The sequence below is a fragment of the Sitophilus oryzae genome, unplaced genomic scaffold (genome assembly GCF_002938485.1).
Source record: "Sitophilus oryzae breed Bouriz unplaced genomic scaffold, Soryzae_2.0 scaffold_1167_pilon_pilon, whole genome shotgun sequence".
NCBI lineage: Eukaryota > Metazoa > Arthropoda > Insecta > Coleoptera > Curculionidae > Sitophilus > Sitophilus oryzae.
The window spans coordinates 1,861,823-1,885,358 of NW_022145801.1; the positions used below are offsets into that span (position 1 = coordinate 1,861,823).

Below are 23,536 nucleotides of genomic sequence, written 5' to 3' on the forward strand. Positions count from 1 at the left end.
TTCGACAAAAGAAACACGATTATGAGGTTTCTTACGCATTTTTTTAATTTTTAGTTTAAAAACATACTTTGTCTGTAATATGGTAACATTGGTAGTGCATTAAATTTACAAGAAAGAAAATCGAGTGATTCTCAAAATTTTAGGAAAAAAATTGGAAATTTTAAAAGTGAAATAACTCGGTTGTTTTGGATTTATTTGAAAAAACGGTAAAGAGAAAATATTATTATATTATATTATGTTTCTTTTATCTAGATTTACCAGCCCTGAAAATATTTGCACTTATTTAAGTGTCACTCTGTATAGAAATCAGGGAACTACCCTAATGCAAGGTAAACCAATGCAATGCAAAAGCAAATATTGTTAAGAATAAATAATGAACTATAAAGGGGGCCCGCGAAGGCTGGGATCCCCCTAATAGTTATATAATATATAATATGGCCAGTCCGACCCTGCGTCGATCCGTTCTGTAAATACGGGGTATCCGTAAAGGGTAAGGGGAAAAACGAAATTCACTATATACGAGCAATTCATCGGCGTGCTATAAATAGTTTAAATCACATTACTTACTTGTACAAGAATTTCCATAATACCTACTCAGTTTTATTTTTTTCAACGGTTTTCCACGTAAATGATACATAATATTTATAAAAATTAAACAAATAAGGAGAAAAGTAATAAAAAAATTAATAAAATCGCGCTGTTTTCATCCTATAATGACCGCACTGTTTTCCAAGCTCGGACTACTACCGTTGTAAAAAAATAGTATAAGCATGGAAGGATTCTACCATATCTTCTAAGAATTATAAGTTTAATTTTTAAATTATTTTCATATTCATTAAGTCCAAAAGTTCAGTTCATTAAAAATGCATTAAAAATTTATTAGTTTTTGGACTTGTATGTTTTGCTTCTAGACCGACGATATTATAAATATATGGTTATGAATATCATATTTTTTAAATTTAATTGATGATTTCTAAATCTGTTTGGGTAATATTCAATTCCATTTTCAACATTTCAAAATATAAAGGTTGCTATCTCCAGAAATATAATTTTATTTCTTATTTCTGCAAGACGAATATCTGATATCTCCCTATTGTGTCTGAAAAAAATTAAGTAACACGAAATATTGAGTTTTATTGTTCCCCAGCAAATAAAATGCTTATTTCTTTATCATATTAACGCATGAAAATACTTCCTACATGTGTACATATTTTTTGTACCGTTTTTTGCTCTCCTGTAAGATTAGGAATAATGGAGTTAGCAGTTTATCACATTTCACCGATGATATCATCCCATTGCTGCCAAAAGTCACTAACTTACTTTTTGTTACTTCCGAGAAAAACGCGTCTAAAGATGAATTGCATTGCATAAAGATGTTATAGTTAGTAACTATTCGGTATCAAACTAAAACGTAAATAGCCAGAAATCGTAGCTAATGACTTTTTCAATCGATTCTCCGCTTTACAATATAGTTAGTGATTGAACTTTCAGGTTCGGAAAATGTTAGTTAGTGACTTTTGGCAGCAATAGGACGATATGTTGTTTTAATATATCCTATAGCATACAACCAGAGGATATTGGTGCCCAGGTACAGTATCAAGTTTAGTATAATGTTTTACTTAGCTTTAAATCAAATGTTTTTTCTCGCTAGCTCGTGCGTCAAAGCATGGTCAAGGTCATGTCACGGCCTTGAATTTTTACTCACATCGCGCGTAAAGAAGTTTCACTTCAAAAATATAACATTCTTCATCAAATATAACTCATTAAATATGATATTAATATTTTTCTCAAAAAAACTTCATAGATGTGTTTCTGGAGTCAAAATGTACCACCCAAAAAAATATTTTTGGTGGACGGCCCTGCTATGTCTAAACACCGGTTCCCAAAAGATCACCGAAGTTAAGCGATGTTAGACGATGCGAGTGAATGAACGGGTGAACGTCTGAAAACTATGTCAAGCTATTTATTGTTTCATGGCAAGAATGTAAAATCTATTGACACACAGTCTAGAACACAGTTTAGTACTTAGAATTCCTAAGTCGATAGGCCATTGACCATGATATAGCCGAGTACCGCGGTTCGGATTCCGCGTAAACAAAGTAGGCCCAGTCCTGATTAGCCTTATCAGCAAAAAAGAAACGTTAAAAACCACTTTGAATTAAAATATTTGCACTAATTTTAGACACATCCTGTATATCTACATTTACAAAAAAGTGAAATCTTCAGGTAAACAGAGTACTATTAAATATTTCAAATAGCTATACATTCAAAACGTATCAAAGAACTCAAAGATACTTCAATAATTCAGTTATAATTAAATTTTATTGAAATAGTTTAGGAACATGAGTAAAATCATATTTAATTAAATCTTGAATAACTTTTATCCAATTTATTTAATTTATTGTAGCCGTAGAATGCCATAAATAATTAATTTGGGTTTGCTTCTAGCTTATAAATGTTATTGGATATCTATTAAAAATGATTGCAGGGTAGTTTGTATTAAAACATATAATTACTCATACAATTTAGATTGAAACTTTTTGATTGTGATAATTATAAATTACACATGCTAATTAGAATACACTAAAACACTTACTACTTAGTATTAAATAACACTAAATATATAATCTAAATTTAAAGTCGCTAACACATGGTTGTCAAGAGGCATGCAGAGGTTTTGCACGTTTTTTTCATCATATATAAAAAAGTTTAATAATAACAATTAACGTATAGTACAAGATTAAAGATTTTCATATGTAAATAATATTATTTTGATACAATAATAATAATTAATTTTGATCACATTTTCTTAGTAGAACATCAAGGAAAAACTAAGATTAAACTCTATTAAAAAATATAAAATTCAAATTAATGATAATATTATAATAACAAGATTAATACAAATAAAAATAAATATATTTATTCTATTCTATTTTAGATTTTTAAAAATCTATTTTTATAAATTATTTATTAAACTGAACAGGAAGTAATTTTGTTTGAATCTAAAAAAAACTTCAACGGAAACTTATTTCCTGTTATAAATTTATTCCATAAATAAAATGTAAATAGATAGCTTGTGTATCTCCCTATTATTTCGTTATATTTATTATTTATATGAAATCAATGCAGAACTGTATGAATAAAATTATTTTTATATACCGGGTGCATCTTAAAAGTGGCTCACCCCTATAACATTTTTGAGATTTGGCATGTTAGTATATGACATAAATTAGGATTGATTGATGTATTCAATTCTTTTCGGTCACTTCCTGTTTCACCGGAAATGACTACAACTTTTGATTTTTAAATGGAACCCTCGGTATTTTTTAACTTTATTCCATAGAAAATGACACCTTGAATCGAATCACACATTATATGTTAATTTTTGACATATTCGCTCAAAAACAAAGTCTATTTTAAACTTTAATCTGGAGTGCCATGGCAGTATTTAAAATATTAATTTTTAAGCAAGGAGCCTTGGAAAAATAGATTTGATCGTCTAATATTTTTAGTGTCTTATCCTAATAAAAGATGCTCAAATCGTATTTTTAATAATATATCAATTTTTTCAAATGGAACGAGGGTGGCTCATTAGCATATTTGGAAAAAGCATTTTTTTACGAATAATTTGATACCACACAATGGGTATTTCGAGTCAAATTGTTGTTATGAACCGCATATTATAATTTCAAATAAACCATATGCGAAAATGTCAAAAATTGACATATGATATGTCATTCTATTCAAAGTGTCATTTTCTATCGAATAAAGTAAAAAAATACCGAAGGTGCCATTTAAAAACCAAAAGTTGTAGTCATTTCCGGTGAAACCTGAAGTGGCCGAAAACAATTGAATATGTCAGTCAATCCTAATTTATGTCATATAATAAAATACAAAATCTCGTTGCTTTATCTGAAAAAATAAAAAAGTTATAGGGGGTGAGCCACTTTTCAGACGCACTCTGTATAGTCTAATTCAGAAGCTACTGATATTTTTTTCTGTAAAATATTTATTATTGACACTATATGACTTTTATACATAGATTTTCGAATACCTAATTGTTATTAGAAAATATAGTTCTTCTATATTATTGCCACATAATCACAAGACACAGTTAATAAAAGTTAATATCATTAGCAATAAAATAAAATTTATAATAAGTTAATTAGCAGTGATATGTAAATTTTAAACTTTTTTTCATAATCTTAGGAATTACGAACCACATTTTCTAATCTATACTTTAATATAATATAAAATCCTTAAGTGACTGACTCACTGATTAATCACGATCCTGCTCAAACCACTCAACGTAAGAAGCTCAATTTGGGCATACAGGTTGATTCTAGGGTGTAGAGGTTCAATAAGAAGGGATTTTTTGAAATTCCAGTTCCAAGGGGGTGAAACCACCCCTAAAATATTACAATATTTTTTATATAAAAAACGGTCAAGTTTCCGAAAAAACGCTTAAAAACGTGTATTTTATTTTGGTTTTTTTACATATTTTAAGGTTTTTAAAAAATACATACAGGGTGTTTCGAAAAATCTGGTCATTGATCCGAAAGTTTTTCGGAAAAACTCTTAAACACGTATATTTTATTTTGTTGTTATACAATTTATACAGGGTGTTTTATAAAATATGACCATTATGTAATCACGATTCTGCTTAAACTGCTTGACGTTTAAAGCTGATTTTTGGCAAACGAATTGACTGTGGGGTCGATAAGGAGGGGTTTCTCGAACGCTTGGACCCGCATAATTTATTTTGTTCTTTTACATATTTTGAAATTTTTTAAAAAATCATACAGGGTGTTCCAAAAAGTTGGGTAATTGATTAACCCCGATTCTGCTTAAACTGCTTGACGTTAAAAGCTTATTTTTGGCAAACGGATTTTTCGAAAGTCAAATTCCAATGAGATGAAACTACCCCTCAAATATTACCAAGTTATATAATAATATCGCCATATTGTTTTTTCTCCTGCTGACAAAAATGTGAGAAAATTTTATCCAGTTTGTATGTTAATGGAAATTCTTGCTTTGCTTTATCATCACCATTATAAATGATTAATTCGGCGCGAACGAAGTCGCGGGTACACGCTAGTAATTCATAGAATAGATGGAAAAAAAATTAATGACGTTTTCAATACCCCTGCCTTTTTATCTAAAGATAGCCAGACATACAGTTTTTCCTGAAGGCAAAAGTACATAGTGGAAGCCTTAAAGATTTGGTTTAAATGCATGATTTACACACGAACTGAAGCTATACGTCAGTTCATGAGTCGCGTATGTAGCAATGGCGACGATGATACTGATAGGGTTTGGTTTGGTAAGAGACAGTCCTCTTTTTGATCGTACTCTTCTCTGACGTATTAAATAAGTCGTCTTTTTTACATACCAAATTCAAAATATAAATATCTATCGCCAAAATAAATAAATTTAGTGAGCTGTTTCGACTGCATCTCAATGTCTCCAAGACCACACTATTGGTCTTTTCCAAGACTCCAATAAATGCACACCTGCGTGTCAAGGGACAAACAATCGAACAAGTGACCTCAATAAAGTATTTAGGAGCTAACATCAATAGTCAGTGCGACCCAAAAAGAATTGAGTAAGCAATTTTCAAGAATTGAGTAAGCGAGAAAAATCTTCGTGAGTATGAAATCATTTTTTACAAGACGAGACCTCAGTGAGGAACTCAGAACTCGAATGGCCAGATGCTACTCTATAGCAGTGTTACTCTATGGATGTGAGAGCTGGACACTAAATTCACAGACCGAAAAGAGATTAGAAGCCTTCGAAATATATGTGTACAGACGGGTGCTGCGAATCTCATGGGTACAAAGGATCACCAACGATGAAGTACTCCAGAGCATGCAGAAACAAAAAGAGATACTGAACACCATCAAGGAAAGAAAAATGCAATACCTGGGTCATGTGATGAGAAGTGATAGATACGAAATACGGCGCCTCAGAATAGAGGGCAAAGTGCAAGGGAAAAGATCAGTAGGAAGACGCCAGAACTCATGGTTAAAAGATTTAAGGAGATGGTTTGAACGCTAGTCTGCGGAAATCTTCCGGGCTGCAGTTTCCAGAGCCACAATTGCAATTTGAATCGCCAACCTTCGGCAGGAGAGGGCGTGATAAGAAGAAGATCGCTAAAATGCTTAATAGAATTGTTAATCTGTTAAGAATGTGTCTTTTCCTACTCAAATTTGTTCGTACAGAAAAGAAATATTTACGTACAATAAATATTTGTTCACCAAAAACTGTCAAACCGTGAGAACAAGCAGGCTTTAGATGCGGTTTCAGCGCGATTGATCACATACATACGCCTATCAGCCGAACAAAAGAATACGAACTTAGCCATATAGAATACAACTAGCCATACTCTTTATAGATTTTGAGAAGGCTTTCAACACGATATATCCTAAGGCAATAATAGAAGCCCTAGCGAATCAAGGTATTGACAGGCCACAGACAGCTTCAACGGATTCCCAATGCATGTTGAGGAATTCTCAAGGCTTGGATGACGCAGTTTAAACCGTATGTGTGTTACTACCTTTATAAATCGTTTTATATAAATACTAGCGTGTACCCGCGACTTCGTTCGCGTCGAATTAATCATTTGTAATGGTGATGATAAAACAAAACAAGAATTTCCATTAACATACAAAATGGATAAAATTTTCTCACATTTATGTTAGCATGAGAAAAAAAATCGAGAGACCCCTCCTTATCGGACCTCTACACCCTAATCAATCCGTTTTCCAAAAATCAGCTTTTTACGTCAAGCGCCTTAAGCAGGATCGTGATTAATCAATTACCAGATTTTTCGAAACACCCTGTATACATTTTTAAAAAATCTTAAGAGATGTAAAAAAAATATACGTGTTTAAGCGTTTTTTTCGGAAACTTGACCGTTTTTTTAATAAAAAATATAGTAATATTTGAGGGGTGGTATCACCCCCTTGGAACTGGAATTTCGAAAAATCCCTTCTTATCGAACCTCTACACCCTAGAATCAACGTGTATGCCAAAATTGAGCATCTTACGTTGAGTGGTTTGAGCAGGATCCTGATTAATCAGTGAGTCAGTCATTTAAGGAATTTATATATTAGTATAGATTATGAATAAATATACTAAACTAACTGAATTATTGAAAATAGTCGATCAAGCAAAATTTTAATTAGAACCAACATACATATTTAATTATATTAGTTATAAATGAAATATCGTAGGGGATTATACTCTTTGATCTTTTAATTGCAATTATAACTGTAAATAGTAAGCCTCTTTTTGAAAGATTATTATTTTTGCGTTATATGTTTACATTGCTTGGTAAAATCAATGTTTTTTCAGCTGAAGGTTATGATAAATGCAAAAATAAATATTGTCAAAATGAGAGTTTATTTTGTCTTAGTGCAATAGTTTTTAAGTAATTATTATATATATATATATATATATATATATATATATATATATATATATATATATATATATATATATATATATATATATATATATATATATATATATATATATATATATATATATATATATATATATATATATATATATATATATGGGCATACAAAAGTTTTATATGCTGCTATTTTCTTCATAAATTTTTACATTTTAATATTCTTCTTTTTAATATTTGTTCTGATTTGTTTCATTTTTAAAATAAAATTAAAATAAGAATAAAATATTGAACTAGTTCAAATTACTATTGGAAACTACTACTACCTACTAATAGAAACTGCAAAATTTACCTGATCATATTTACAAAATAAAATTTACTGTGTCAAGGTTTATACAAGATATTTTGTTTACCGATGTTGTTTCTCTAAATTTTATCTCATACTAACTTATGTAGGATGTTTACCCATTCTATCGAAAAGCATTTTGATGTTTAAAATGGTGGAAAAGTTGTTGAATTTAAGCGTAAATAAATACATTTTTTTTCGGTAGAAATTATGAAGTGAGTAAACGCTTTGAAGTCTAATTATTAAGCGATAAAACGAGTTTAGTAAGCTTTGCTTAATGTAGATAATAATCATGTAATTAGGTACATGTTTGTTGTTTATTTATTATTAAAGTTAAGTTATTTTTGTACGTAATATTTGAATAATGTGGTAATAATAAAACCAAAAAAGGACATTATTTGCCCAAGTTTTGAGGTCTGAATTAACAGAGTTGTTTTTAAAAAACGATTTTATTGTTACAAACGTTCTCGACAAAGTACAGAGAGTGAAAAGTCTGCTTCGAACCGTGCAGTTCGCTTTTATATGTGACATAATGTAAAATAGGCATTCAGTATTTAATTACAATGAAATAACACTTATTTATACATATAACTCCTCCCCTGTTAAGACAAGAAAATAACGGAGTTATTTTCGGGGGTCCTCTTCTGTGGGACTGGAACATGCTGTTCTTCTTTCTTCTTTAAACATGGAAAGTACTTCTTGAGTTGTGGGTATTTTCTGAACACTAGGTATATTGCAATTATTAGACAAATGAAAATAATCGCAATATCGAAGATGACTGGTTGATAGGTTCTTTCTTCGTCTTCTTTGATCGGTGATAGTTCATTGAATTTTTCTTTTATCTCGTATATATCGTCGAAGTTGATTTTCGATAGCTTCGGAGCAATATATTCGAATTTGGACTTTGGTTTTTCAAGATTTTCTAGTTGTACCTCAGGCAGGATTAAAGGTTTTCCTTCTCTTAGTTGAACATCGTTTCTATATGTTCTTGAATCGATGGTCACTTGGCATTCGGATGGAATATTTATTAAAGTTGGTTTCTTAACATTGATGTATTGATTGATTCTGCATTGTGCATATATTCGTTCTTCTTTGGCTGGCAAGAGTAAAACTTCTTTTTTGTGTGATTTGTTCAATGACGGATTCTTTTATGTCGATGTGGATCGTTGAACAGTTGAAGTTTCCGACAGTAGTTGGATAGTGCATTCGTCTCGTGCATGGAAGTTTTCTTGACAGAAGTATTTTTCTTCCAGGAATGGACATGCTTCTTCCTCAAATTGGTATGACTGGTCTTCTTGTGCCAGGAATGGGTATTTGGGAATGAAAATATTTTGATTTAGGATAATTGGGTATAGGTGGTAAAAGGTGTATTCCTTAGATCTAATTATAGGAACGTGTATAGCGAAAATTAATTTATTTTCAGAAAATGTTACCTGTGTACCCAATAACTGATAATAGGTTAATATATTTTTAAAATTTGGAACTTCGTTATTTTTATAAATTTTTCTTAAGTAATTTAATAGTTCATTTAACTCGTAGCTTGATATGATAACGTTATGTAAGGCGTTCAACTTTGCAAACATAATCGCGTCTTCGAGATTATCGAGAAAAGTAATCAGACTCTGGCAGTCTAGATTAAGTTGCGAAACAATGCCTTGAAAATTCAAGTATGCATTTAGATTTGATATAGTTTTATCAACTGTTTGTTGGAATAGTTTCAGACTTTTTTCTAATTTTTGCTGATTTGTAGTTAGAGAAACAATTGTTTTATTATAATTATTTATTAAGTTTTTCGATAAGGAAATTTGTAAATTAGCTTCGTTTATTAAGCCTTTTTGATTTTGTTCTAGCTTATTTATAGCATTTTGATATTTTTGTCCGTCTTCAGAATCTAGTGTACCGAAAAGCCATTTAGAGGTTTTTCCTACAATATTTACTAATCCACGCTTTGTCCTAATGTGCGGATAAAGATTCTTTAATTTATTTTGTGTTGAATCGATCAAGAATTGCGTTCTTAATAAAGTACTTTCTGATAATCCATAATATGACATATGGTTAGTAACGTTTTCTTATTTACATGATTTTTAATAAGCGAAAAGCATTGTTCTATATTAATTAATTGATTAATAATAGGGTTTATATCTATATAATGTAAAAATGTGTGCTTAGAATAAACTAACTTAGAGGTTCCTAGTTGCATAGGCAAAATAGGGTTTTTTATAGTTTTAAGTTCGATGTCCTGTGACAGAATTGTCTTCGCGTGAAGTACCAGGAATATCAGCAGGATCTGGATCTTCTTCATCGTTGTTTTCCTGAAAATTTGATTTTTTCTTTACCTTAGGTTTTCTAGCTAGGCTTTTATGATATGTTCCTTTATTTGTTATTAATTTAATTTGATCTTCTTTTTCGATCGTTGCCTTTTTAAATTTAGGTTGATCTTTTCCTCTAGCTTTCGTTTTTATATAAACTACATCTGATTTAAGGAATTCAGGTGGATCTTGTCTTTTCTCATTTCGTTTTGTTATAATTAATTCCTTAGTTCTTGCGTTTATACTTTGAATATTTCTATAAAGATCTTCAGCTTGTTCTTTATGTTTTTGTATATAATTTGATACTATTATTTCGTCATTTAAATCGAATGGGTCAGTGTTATTTATATGCCCTTTAATTATTTCAAAAGGTGTATGTTTTGTTACGCTATGAATTGAATTATTATATCCTAATATAGATCGTTTTATTAATTGACTGGGACTAAGATTTGGATGATCACTTTTTAGACATCTATAATGTTCGATTAGAGATGAGTGAAATCTCTCTACAGGTGAGTTTGATGTACTATTTTTCGGTGTTGTATAGTGTATCTCAATTTTATAGAGTTTACAAAAATCTTCTACTTCCTTGTTTTTGAACTCGGTTCCACAATCGGTTGTTATTTTCAAAGGTAAACCGTGATGGGTTATAAAAGTGTATAGATTTTCGATTATCGTAGGACCTGTTAAAGCGTTTAAATGATATGCTTGTCCATATCTAGAAAAAGCATCTATAATTGTTAAAAAGCTCTCATTTGATATTTTAAATGTATCAATATGGATTTGTTCGAAAGGTTTCGATGTTGTAGGTGTTAAATTAAATTTTACGATGGGTGGACTTCGATCGTACTTATTTTTCTGACAAGTCTCACAATTGTTTACGTAGTTTTCAATATCTTCGCTCATTTTTGGCCAGTAAAATTTTGATGTTAAAGCGTTTTTCATTTCATTGATACCGCGATGACAAGTTTTTGTCGTGTGGTACATTTCAAGTTTTTCTTTTTGTTCGTTTAATGTTTCGATATCGTTTAGAAATTTACTACACTGAATAAAATTAAATGCAGTATTTTTAAATAATTTTTGTAAAGTAATAATAAAATTTCTAGCTATTAATTGATCTTTAAAATACATAGCATAAGTTTGTTTGGGGTCAATAAATTCTTTGAGAAATTTTACAAAGTTTTCTGTTGATCGGCGTTGTGATATAGTTACATATATTCGAGTATTTTTGAATATTTGTTCGTGTCTACATTTTATATTATCGATTTCTCCGTAGGTGAATATACTTGATTTTTATAAGTGTTTAATGAACGTTCTGAAATAGGGAGACCTATTATTGGTTCTTCTAGAGAGGTATGACGTGTTTCTAGATCAGTTGATTCTTTTTTCTTTATAGGATTTGGTGGTCTTATTTGTATATCTGAGTGGATAATTATTTTTGGTTTAGGTTTTATTCCTAATATTTCTTCTAATTCTTTTTCTTCTATATCAGGTAAACTTTCTCTATTTTTTATTAATTCTTCGATTACTTCGTCAATATCTCCTGGGTTATTATCGATTGATTCTGTCTCTAAGGCGTTTAACTCTTGATTATTTATTGGTATTCTTGATAACGCATCGGCTGCTTGATTTTGTTTGCCTTTTTTGTATTTGATATTGTAATCGAACTCTTCTTTTGGTCGAGTTATAATTTCTCCTTGAAAAATATTAACTGGAACTTTTTTTATTAGTTTTTCGTGAGGGTTTATAGAAAAAGAAAAATTTATTTCTTCCGGTTGGCGATATTTGAACGGTATTTCGACAAAATTGTTTATTAATCTTTTATTAGTTAAATCGATATTTAAGTTCATATTTATTAAGTCTTTTAAACCTATAACTCCATCGAAATAATCGTGGAAATCAAATAAAATAAATTTAATTTTATGATTACTTCCAAATTCCGGGAATGAAGGTCAGCTTGATATTTTGTTGATTTTTGACCAATAGCTGTTTTGATTATATTGGTTGTTTGATAGATACAGTTCGGGAAAAAGTTTTCTACAATAGATGGTTTTAAAATAGAGCGCGAGCTTCCGGTATCGATTAATAATTTTAACTTAGGATGTTTTATTTCTACATACGGAAGAGCGTTACTTGAACAGATGTTTATTTCTATCATGTTTTTCCTTCTTTCTGGCTGGGTTTCCGAAAATTTCCTCTTGTGCAGGATTTTTGTTCCTCAACAACTTTCTCGTATTCGGGTTCCTGTTGAAATTCTTCTTCCAAACTATGAACAGGGTATTCTTCAGAATATTGGTTTTCGTATTCGTCATAATTGTTATAATCGGTATAATTATAGTTTTGTTCATAGGGATGCGTATTTGTTGTGTCTTGGTACGCATAATTATTCATATCTTCGTTGTAATCATTAGTAAATAATTCTTGGAAGGTGAAATCTGGTGGTCCAGTTGCTTGGAAAGGTATTGGATACTGTCTATTCTGATATGATTGGATTTGACTATCCCTTTTCTTCGAAGCAAAAGATGGGTTTGCTGAAGTTGTAGACATAGGCTCTGGTTTTGATTGTTGGTGTGGTGGAATGGGCTTTGGCTTAAAGACATTTATAGGTGGTCCAAAGACTTCTCTATTTGTTGGATATCGTCTTGGAGGCATTTCTCTTGGAGTAATATTAATTGGTTGACAAGGCCAAGGTTGTTTTTGGTTAAAATTTGTATTAGGTACATTTTGATTGAATTGATTGTATTGATTTGGGTGATTAAATTGATTTTGATTATTAAATTGTTGTCTATTATTATTTTGATAGTTAGAATTGTTGTGTGGAAAATTTGTTGTGTTAGAAAAATTATTTTGATTTTGGAAATTTTGTTGTGCTGGCTTTTGATGGAAATTTTGTGTTTTGTACACCTTGTTTTGTTCGTTAGAACTGCCATAGAGCATTTCAAAATTTTCAAATTCATTTACGCACGCCATTGCATCTTCTAAGGATGTCGGTTTTTTAATGTAAAGATTGTTTCTTAAAGTTCCGCTGCAACCTGCAATAAATGTATTTAACGCGGTCTTATCATAGTGGCTTATCTGACACGTTTTCTCTAGAGGCGCTAGGCACGTATCGTTACTGATTCTTTGAATTACGTTACTTTTTAAGAGTTGTAATCTGCTGCCAAAACTTAAGAGATGTTCGTTTTTAAACGGTCGCGTTCTCGTCAATTCTTGGATTAAGCAATCTAAATCACGTCTATCTGAGAAACATTGTATTAAAGCGGCTTTTAATTTTGACCAATTGTCTAATTCCAATCTGTTTCCTATCATTATTTCGGCTTTTCCCACTAATTTGGACTGTACGCACTCAAAAACATGCTGTTTAAATCCTCGTCTGGTACGGTAGCATATTTTAGTAAAAGTGATTCGCATTTAAATATAAAAGTATTTAATGTATTACTGTTTCCGTCAAAGGGCTTAATATTTTGTACTTTTGACTTAAAAATATCCCAATTTACAGTTCGCATATTTTCATTTTCTGAAGCACTTGTTCTCGCATTCATTTTATTTATTTGTGTATTAAGTTTTACTGTTAAATTTGATAGTCTGTCCGCTAACTCGTCTACACTCATGAACGTGCTAGTTTTTCATTTACGATCTATGAGCGTAAATTTTATTTTATTTTTATATTTATTTTTAATTAATTTTACTTAATAAAAATGTAGTACTAGGTAACTTTTTCTTTGTTACTTTACTAGTAAGAATTTTTTTACTTTTTTGGTTTTTTGTTTTTCTTAATCTAATGTCTGCGATAGACTGCTCCTATAACTATCCCTACTGATTTCCTTAAACAGAGGTATACCAAAAGGGGCAAAAAGGAAGGCACTTACTTCTTTTTTGAAGTCTTTCCTGTCCTTTTCCTGGACTCCGCTCTCTGCTTTCTTCGTCGGGGTGGTTTTGCGACAACTTTCTTTGCTCGTTCAGGTTTAGACAGCTAATCCGGATCGATTGCACTATCCTGTCCTTCACTTCACAAAGTTTTTGTTCGAATTTCGCGTTAAAGGGTTGAAACCGCACTTCCCGATTTACCACTGCATGTGACACTCGAAAGGGAATACACGAAATCCTACCGACTGCGCCAGTTTTGAGGTCTGAATTAACAGAGTTGTTTTTAAAAAACGATTTTATTGTTACAAACGTTCTCGACAAAGTACAGAGAGTGAAAAGTCTGCTTCGAACCGTGCAGTTCGCTTTTATATGTGACATAATGTAAAATAGGCATTCAGTATTTAATTACAATGAAATAACACTTATTTATACATATAACTCCCATCAAATAGTAATTTTGTCCTAATTTAATGTCCTCATTTTTTTATAGACATATTTATTATTGTTTAATTCTTGCATTATATTTGGATATTTTTTGTAAGTTGAGAGCTAATTGTAGTATTTGCCCATTTTCTTTACTGAAGAATTACCATAATAGGAAAAATCCCATAACGATATACAGGATGTCCCAGAAATAACTGTAAGTATTTTAAGGGGTGGTAGATCTCGATAAAAGAAACATATTTTCTCTTTATCGTTTTTCAAATAAGTCCAAAATAACGGAGATATTTTACTTTGAAAATTTCAAAAAAAAAATATTTTTTGCCGAAAATTTTGAGAACCACTGGATTTTTTTCTGAATTTTCTTTCTTGTAAATTTAATCTACTACCTATCTTGCCATATTAACAAAAATTATTTTTTTTTAATAAAAACTAAAAAAAATACAAAAAAAATTCAAAAAATTCCGAATTTTCATTTTTTTCTGCGAAAAAAACCTCATAGGCGTTTCTGGGGTTGAATTATACTACCACTTAAAATACTTGCACTTATTTCTGGGACACCCTGTATATGGTTTTTAACATAATAGCTAATCTATAAAAGAATTAGCCCATATGTAAATGGACTGAAGATTTTAGTCCATATGTGTAAGCAGCTCGCTTTTTTTACAAACGACTTATCAGTTTGTAAAAGGACTAGTTAATTTACATAAGGTCTATCTGTAACTAGACCATATGTATTTATCTAAATATTTGATAGGCTTAGGATAAAACTGACTTTTTATGTGGACTTAAATGCAGATTTAGATACTGTAGGTCCCAATTTATTTGGTATAAAAAGGAATTAAGTAAATTCTACATATACTCGGATTTACGGCACAGGGAAGTTTTCGACAGACGTTGACAGAAAAAAGGCAGATGACGCCCATACCAATACATTTATTTCACTAAAAAAGTTTCTTAAGTTCATTATTAATGGGTATATTAACAGTATGTCCGCGGATTTTCTTTACAGGGGGATTTTTTATTATTGTCATATTGAGAAAGATGTATTCTTGATAAAAAAAAATTCTATACAGTTTTAGAGAAAATTAAAATAAAAATAAAAATATGGTTGAATTTTTTGGTAATATCAATTCGATTTCATTCTTTGATAGATGGTTATTATTAATTTTGATTAACGTCATATGTTTTGCTGTTGTTCAAGTATCACATTTTCCTCTATAACTATTATCATTCTTTCCGTAGCATTGAATTAAATAAATTTTGTGCTTCTTAAACATTTTAAAACAGCAAAAAATATGACAAATTAAAAGTCTATCAATAGTTCAATCATTGGGGATCAAAAAAGGGGTCCGGAAGTGCCGGGATACGCCACTGTTTCATGACAAAATTGAAGAAACTAAACTAAAACTAGTTTTAGTGAACCCTAATCGACATTTGATTTCGGAAAATCGACTATACATAATATATCATATTTTACGCAAAATTGTAAAATTTCCAGGGATTTTGTGCCTAAACGGTTGACTTAAGCGAAAATTTTCATAAAACCTTTTTTATAGGAAATTTATTCTCTTTAATTTTGCTCTCCTCAAATTTTCGCGAAAAACACATAGTTTTCGAGATATTCTCAAAATACCGATTTTGGGTATCATCTTGGCAAGATGGCGGCGCCGGCGGCAAATCTGGAAATGTGCATTTTACGGATTTTAGTTAGGGACCCCAAAACCTATAAACCTGCAAAGTTGCAAAACTTCCGGACTTTTTTCCAAGCAAAAATCCCCAATGACTGAACTACAATAGCAATCTATCAAAGAATGAATACGAAATTATATTACCATAGAAACGCGTTTTGATTTTTAGAAAAAAATTCAACTGTATTCTCATGTTTTTTTTTAAATTTTCTCTAAAACGGTATGAAAATGTGGAAAAGTGTAAACAGGATTATTCATTTTGAAACAAGCAAAAATTTTTATGAAGAACGCATTTTCCTCAAAATGTCAATAATAAAAAAGTTTTTTTTTTCCTCTTGTAAAGACAATCGGGGAACATACTGTATAAATCCTCCATGCGTCGTATCTTGTTGTTTTTAACCAGTCTTATTGGTTTATTTAAAAAATGACAGATCCTATTTCAATATTACTGGAGTGACGGAACGATGACGCACATGCGTATGAACTCGACTTAAGATTTTTGAAACTTGTCAAATTCTTGTCAAGTTAAAGGTTATTATTTTTTATGTAAATATTGACAAATAACCAGCGTTCTTTTGCATTTTTTCGTTACCAGCTGATACTGAATAAGCTATGCTTGCACTATTCAAAAGAGTGACAATATACTCCACAATATCTCCGATTTTACTATTTTTTGTCTTTATAGTAAGTAAATACCCAAGTAGCATTTTCACGACTTGCGACCACATGTTTACTAAACACAACGTTGGATTAGTTACAAAAAATAGTTAGCTCCGTACCTTGGGTATTAAAATAAATATAAACGTTGTTGTAACGTTGTGCCAACGTTGAACTAGTACTACAACAAAGTAAAAGCTTCTGCGACGTCGAATAAACGTTGTCTTGTAACCTTTTTTGCTTAAGTGATCTTTAGGTGATTCGGACAACGTAGTTACAATATTGGGCAATAAAGAGTTTTCCGACGTCACTTTCAGGACCTATTCCAACGTTATGCAAACGTCGTCTGTTTTACTAATTCCAACGTTATTTAGATTTCCTTATTCTTAAGTTGGTAGGACGCCAAGCCACTACCTTTTTGCAACTGTATTGAACCATAACCTTAAATCTTAAATTTTCACTTCATTGTTCTGTTCATCAGTCAGACAGTTCAGTGCTATTTTTGTTTCTATAAAAAAAATTAAAATGGGACGTAAGAAAGGCACATATAAAACTAAATTTAAATATACATCGATATATTACCGATACTTTATCCACTCCCTCGTTTATTTAGAATATAGAGGGCGGCACAAGCAGTCTGCTAGCCTCTAGGATGACTAAATTAGGCAATCTTGCGACTAGTATACTACCTGTTAAGGCTGAACTGCGACTTTATTAGTCCAGTATGCGACTACTCCATCTTAATCTCCAAAACAACAAAGTGAAAGCCGCCATGTTGTTGAATAACAAAATGTTTCGTTCCTAAAATAGCAATTCCTGCTTTTTGAATACATTAACTTGAAATATTTGACCCTAAACAACATGCGGAAACAATGTTTTTTCGACTGCGAATAAAATATTCTCATTTCTCAAATTTTCTCAAAAAAAGAAAATTTCAAGAAATTTTTTAAAACATCTTTGATTTTAAGGCCCATTAGTATTTTTCAAAGTAGAAACAATACATTTATCAATAAAGTTGTTTGCGTTTAACTTTTTTGCTTTGGGTAACGAGTTACAGAGTTGGTTAAAGTGTTTCAATAATTATGATCTTCAAACATCCTCCACACCTAAATACTTTTGTTTTGTTTTCCTTTACTGCCATCTGGCATATGTCTCTAACTAAATCATAAAAATAATATTTTTACTATAATTATCCCAATTTAGGATAAAACGCGACTTAGACGCCATATTATTATAGTTTTGTATTTCTGTGAATTAGGATTTTAAACAACGTTGCAGTTTGTACTAAATTAGGCTGCTAGCCAACGTAGGTATCCAACGTCGTTTCGACCCAAAAATTATTCTCCAAATTAGTGCAGACTAGAGTTGGCACGAGGTTGTGCCGACGTTGCGCCCCGACGTTTGGTCGCGTGACACAACGTTGTCCCGACGTCCAAATGCTGCTTGGGTATTCTTTAAGTAATAAGTAAAATGGATGAGCAGAATTTTATTTTAAAAAAGGGGATACTTTTTCTTTTTTCCTAACCACAACAAAAGATTTTTAAGCATCAATATTTTCTTATACTCCCCAGTAATCTTTAATGTATATGTTATTCTTTGTGTAAAGCATTATATCTCCCTTGTTGTTTCCCTATATAGAACGCCTTCTTTTATTTATTTGTCTGGCGATTTCTAATGATTAAAAAAGCTTTTTTCATATTCTTGATTACGGTATATTATTACTAAAAGTAATACCTCCTGTTCTATAAACGCTTACTTTTTAGAATATGAAATGAATATACCGTATAATAAAAAAACGACGCCCAGATGGTTTGGAAATAACGATCTCTGGTATTCCCCATATAAAACGACAGCGATCTTCATTTTCAAGCTATCTCAGGCGCCGGTTTTTTTTCTCGATAATATTGCATAAATTAATAAAAAATAAAACAGTAAAAAAATACACATTCTAAAATTTAATTTGAAAGAAAAAATGAGAAACCAGACTTTCGTTTCAAAAAAATCGAAAGTTTTACTTTTTTCCTGTATCTATAAGATACATTTCATACTCCCACTAAAACACTTTATTAAAGAAACTCAAACTTCCTCAAGTATTCTAAGTGGAAAACATTTTATACCACAGCGTATCCGAAAAACTTTGGCATTTTTCTAAACTAGTACGTAAATAATTCAGAATAAGTGGACAAAAACCCACTAAAAAACTTACCTTAAAATCCCTTAATCCCAAAGTGCCGTAAACGTGGAACTGGTGCTCGTCTTCGAACAAACTTAAATCGGATAATCGACTTAAAGTGGAAAGGTCCTGTAACAAATTATTAGATATTGTTCAAATTTTGTTAAACCTTGTCCTACTTTTGTGGTAGTGATACTAGGATAATTAATTTTTAAAACACTTTTAGTAAAACCTTTTAATTTTTTTTTCTTTAATAGATATACAGGGTGAGTGTTAAATAAGTGGAAATATTTCAGGGCTGGTAGATCTCGATAAAAGAGACATATTTTCTCTTCGCCATTTTTCAATCCAAAAAAAAGTCCAATAGTTCAGTCACTGGGGATCAAAAAAGGGGCCCGCTTGGAAAAAAGTCCGGAAGTTTTGAAACTTTGTAGGATTAACGATTTGGGTATCCAGCATTAAAATTCACAAAATGCACATTTCCAGACTTGCCGTCGGCGCCGCCATCTTGCCAAGATAGCACCCAAAATCGGTGTTTTGTAAATATCTCGAAAACTATGCGTTTTTTGCAAAAATTTGAAAAGAGCATAACATTTCTTATAAAAAAGAAAAAAAAACATTAAAGAGAATAACATTTCCTATAAAAAAGGTTTTATGAAAATTTTCGCTAAAGTCAACCGTTTAGGCATAAAATCCCTGGAAATTTTACAATTTTGCGTAAAGTATGATATATACTCGATTTTCCGAAATCAAATGTCGATTAGGGTACACTAAAACTAGTTTTAGTTTAGTTTCTTCAATTTTGTCATGAAACAGTGGCGTATTATTAATTCGTTCATTAATTTATGAATAATTAATTTTAATTATTGAAAATGTGTACTTTCCACACCACCCAAGAGGTATAGTACATGGCGCGTTTGTTTAACGCAACGTCTCCCAGAAGGCCTACTTCACTAGGTAAATTAAAAACTAACTTATCTGCACAAGCCCGACGGACCTGGCTCATTGATGTCAAAGTCGATCGTGTCTGCTGTACTGGGCTCATCAGGGTGGTCTCTCAATTCGTCCAACTCTTCATCTTCAGCCGCCAGAGGGATATCTACAGGCAAGTCCAACTCCTCTTCATGGGATTCGTCGAGTGACACTTCAGTGACGTTGTCACAGGATTTCCCGTTGCAGTATCCACAAATCATTGAACATTTTAATCCTGCTTTTCTGCATCCGCAGGCTTTACCACAGTTGTTGGTTTTGCATTTACAGGATAAAAATGCCAATAGGGATTTTGGAGCTGGATCTTTCAATGTTGTGACTGGAGTAATGCCTGTTTTTGTTTTCTTCCAACCCCATTCTTCGGCATCTTTGGTACAACCTCTAAGTAAGTTGCTATTGTAGGTGAGAAATTTCTTCTTGCTCTCTTGCAAAGACAAACGAGAACCTAAATTTGGATAAATATCGATACCAGTGTTTCGTCAAATCCGTTACCAAAAGTAAATTTAATTTAGCATCTTTACCACCGACTAGAGCAGCAGCACGACAACATTCATTGCTAACTTACCACCAGGGTCAGCATTGGTCTGGCTGTACCAAAGATGCCGAAGAATGAGGTTGGAAGAAAACAAAAATAGGCATTACTCCAGTCACAACGTTGACAGATCCAGCTCCAAAATCCCTATTGGCATTTTTATCCTGTAAATGCAAAACCAACAACAGTGGTAAAGCCTGCGGATGCAGAAAAGCAGGATTAAAATGTTCAATGATTTGTGGATACTGCAATGGGAAATCCTGTGACAACGTCACTGAAGTGTCACTCGACGAATCCCATGAAGAGGAGTTGGACTTGCCTGTAGATATCCCTCTGGCGGCTGAAGATGAAGAGTTGGACGAATTGCGAGACCACCCTGATGAGCCCAGTCCAGCAGACACGATCGACTTTGACATCAATGAGCCAGGTCCGTCGGTCTTGTGCCGATAAGTTAAAGTTTTTAATTTACCTAGTGGAGTAGGCCTTCGGGGAGACTAAAAAAAGATTTTTTTTTCGCTTAAATTTTGAGAACTATTGGATCTTTTCAGATTTTTCTTTCTTCTAAATTTAATCTACTACCTATGTTGCTATATTATCAAGATATTATGTTTTTTAATTAAAAATTAAAACAGTTTCCAAAAAATTTGCACTTATTTAAGACTCACGCCGTATATAGATAATAAATTATATTATATGGTCCTGACCGCTTATTATATATCTACATATATAAAATGCTAATGTTTATCTGTGTCGTCTCTACTGAAGTAACGACTCGCTTTGGAAAGTTGCTTTTATTACTAAAAGATAGCTAATTGGCTCTTCTAAAAACTGTCGTCGCCGGATTTTTTGTTTTTCATTTAATTAAACAAAAAAATTAAAAGTATTTTTTTCCTGATGTGGCGGATGCGCCAGGCTTCAACTAGTAGCACATATTATACAGATTATAAACTTTGTTTTTTCTTTATTGTTTTTCGTGGTTCCAATTTTCAGAATTGGGCACTAGTTAGGTTACTAGTTTGCGCACATAGCACGCCCACTTATGGCCTCTAAAATTGTGCACAGCGCCTGACCGGCACAGTTATTAGAGAGATATCGGAAAACGAATAGTTGCAGTATTTACGCGTACCTTATCACGGTTACTAGATGCGCGAGTCAATTTTTAACGCAACACCCGCTAATAACGTTATCGCCTGACGTAATTTGCGGATCAATTACACCAAGCGCTCCTTGTTATAAGCGCTCTTTCTAAATAACCTCTGATAACGTTTAAAAATTGCTTAAATGGGCATGTGCGGGTATTTGACAACCGGGGCCGGCCGGCGAGATCTTTTATTTTAGATTATATTTGAATTGTTTTGAATTATTACTTTAGTTTTATTAGGTAATTTGATATTTAAGTAGCTGGGATTAGTTTTAATTAAATAAATATGGCCCAAAATATGGATTCCACCTCTTCCAATATTAAAGAACCTATAAAGAGGCTTAAGTTTACAGCAGATGACGACTTAGCCCTTCTAAGAGAATTTGTTGCTTGTTGCTCTAAACCCCCTGGCAGACGTTGAACAATAAAGCATTGGAAATAAGCACTTTAGTCCTTTAGTTTTAAAATACCTATTAAACAAAACAATTTCAAAGTTTTAAATTCAAAGTTAGGTTAAGTTTAAATAGCGGACGCGACGAGAACAGAATTCATTCCGACCCGATACCTATAAATGAAGAGAGTTAATACCACCTCACGTAAAGGAAATAACACCTGGCCTTATTAACGTCCATGCACGCTATTCGGTTTAGCAATATTTCTCTATTACGCTGTTTATTGTTATTTTACGCGAGTTTATTTTTGCCAACAGGAAATTTTACTCGTTTGCACATCGTCATAAAAAACAATTTTCGTACCAAGATTTTTATCTGTATACTTATAGGATACCTAATCTGTGCTAGTAGATACATATTTACCTTGGAAAGGTCAATAAGTAAAATATTTTTTATATAATAGTTTCCGTTTCTTCAGAATCCAAAATAATTTAAAAATAACGTAACATTCAAATGATGTTACGTTCTAAAGCAGAAAAATAATTATATTATTAATTAATAGCTTTAATTGTAAACATAAAATAAAACTATTAGTAAAAAGAAAAAGTTAAAAAAAAATAAAAGAATAAAAAAACGTGATTTACCTAAAATTGACATAAAAGTTGTCAAAAATTAACACTAGTTAGTACTTTTTTAGTAGTAAGCACTTTAGTTTTTTTTTAACAGATACGTCAATGAAAACCGTTGACGTTCTGTTAAAATGACGTTATATCCAAGTTAAACTTCAAAATTAACAATTACTACCTGATAACAATTATTACTAAAATATAGTTGAACCAAAAAACTTCAAACTTTCTGTATATTTGATATCAATTAAACTTTTAGTTACGCAATCGAGGGCGCGATTTTTAAATTCATTTTTGCCATCCATGGACATATTCGGCGATGGGCTGACTAACTGGAATTTAAATTTCCCGCTAGGGATTCACGTGGCAGCTCTGCTGTAAAAAATGTCAAGTTGCCGCATTTATTTATTTATTTCCTGACATTGTCATTCATTTTGAAACTTTAATTTTGTATTATGAGTTTTTTGTTTGAATAAATAGTGTTGTAATACTTTAGGCTTAAAAATGTTTACTAGCAGACCTTGCAGTCGAACATTGTTCTTTTTAGAACCTTTCAGAAGTATGAAGTAAACAAGATAGCTTAATAGCCGTAAAAAACTCATCGCAACTTTCATAGAATATTTTGAACGGGAAAGCGATAGTAACGGCCCGCTATGTCCCTTAAGTGCTGTTAAGAAGGTGAGTTTTTTTGATGTAAATAATAACTGTTTATATATTTATAATTAATTTATTTTTGTTTCCTGATATATTTTGATTAAAAGAAAATATGTAAAAGAGGGCAACTCTGTGCCGGTTAAGCTTAATCGAGCTGATTAGTTTTTAATTCTTATTTATGTTATGTTCATTAAAATCAAAAAAGCGATAGCCCATACATTATTAATTAAATATATATTTTATGTCAATATTAAATGTAAAATATCGTTACAACATCGATCTGTATCCAGTTCGTTAGCG

At 31.5% G+C, this 23,536-nt stretch overlaps 1 protein-coding gene across 3 annotated transcripts in view; it reads right to left on the reverse strand.

The window, feature by feature from the left end:
* Positions 1-23,536, reverse strand: part of LOC115888569 — a 147,437-nt gene that overhangs the window by 23,249 nt on the left and 100,652 nt on the right. For all 3 annotated transcript variants that reach the window (XM_030908332.1, XM_030908340.1, XM_030908349.1), the window contains one exon: positions 18,935-19,030. In XM_030908332.1, coding sequence (XP_030764192.1) covers positions 18,935-19,030 — 96 coding nt within the window. The remainder of the gene's footprint in view (positions 1-18,934; positions 19,031-23,536) is intronic.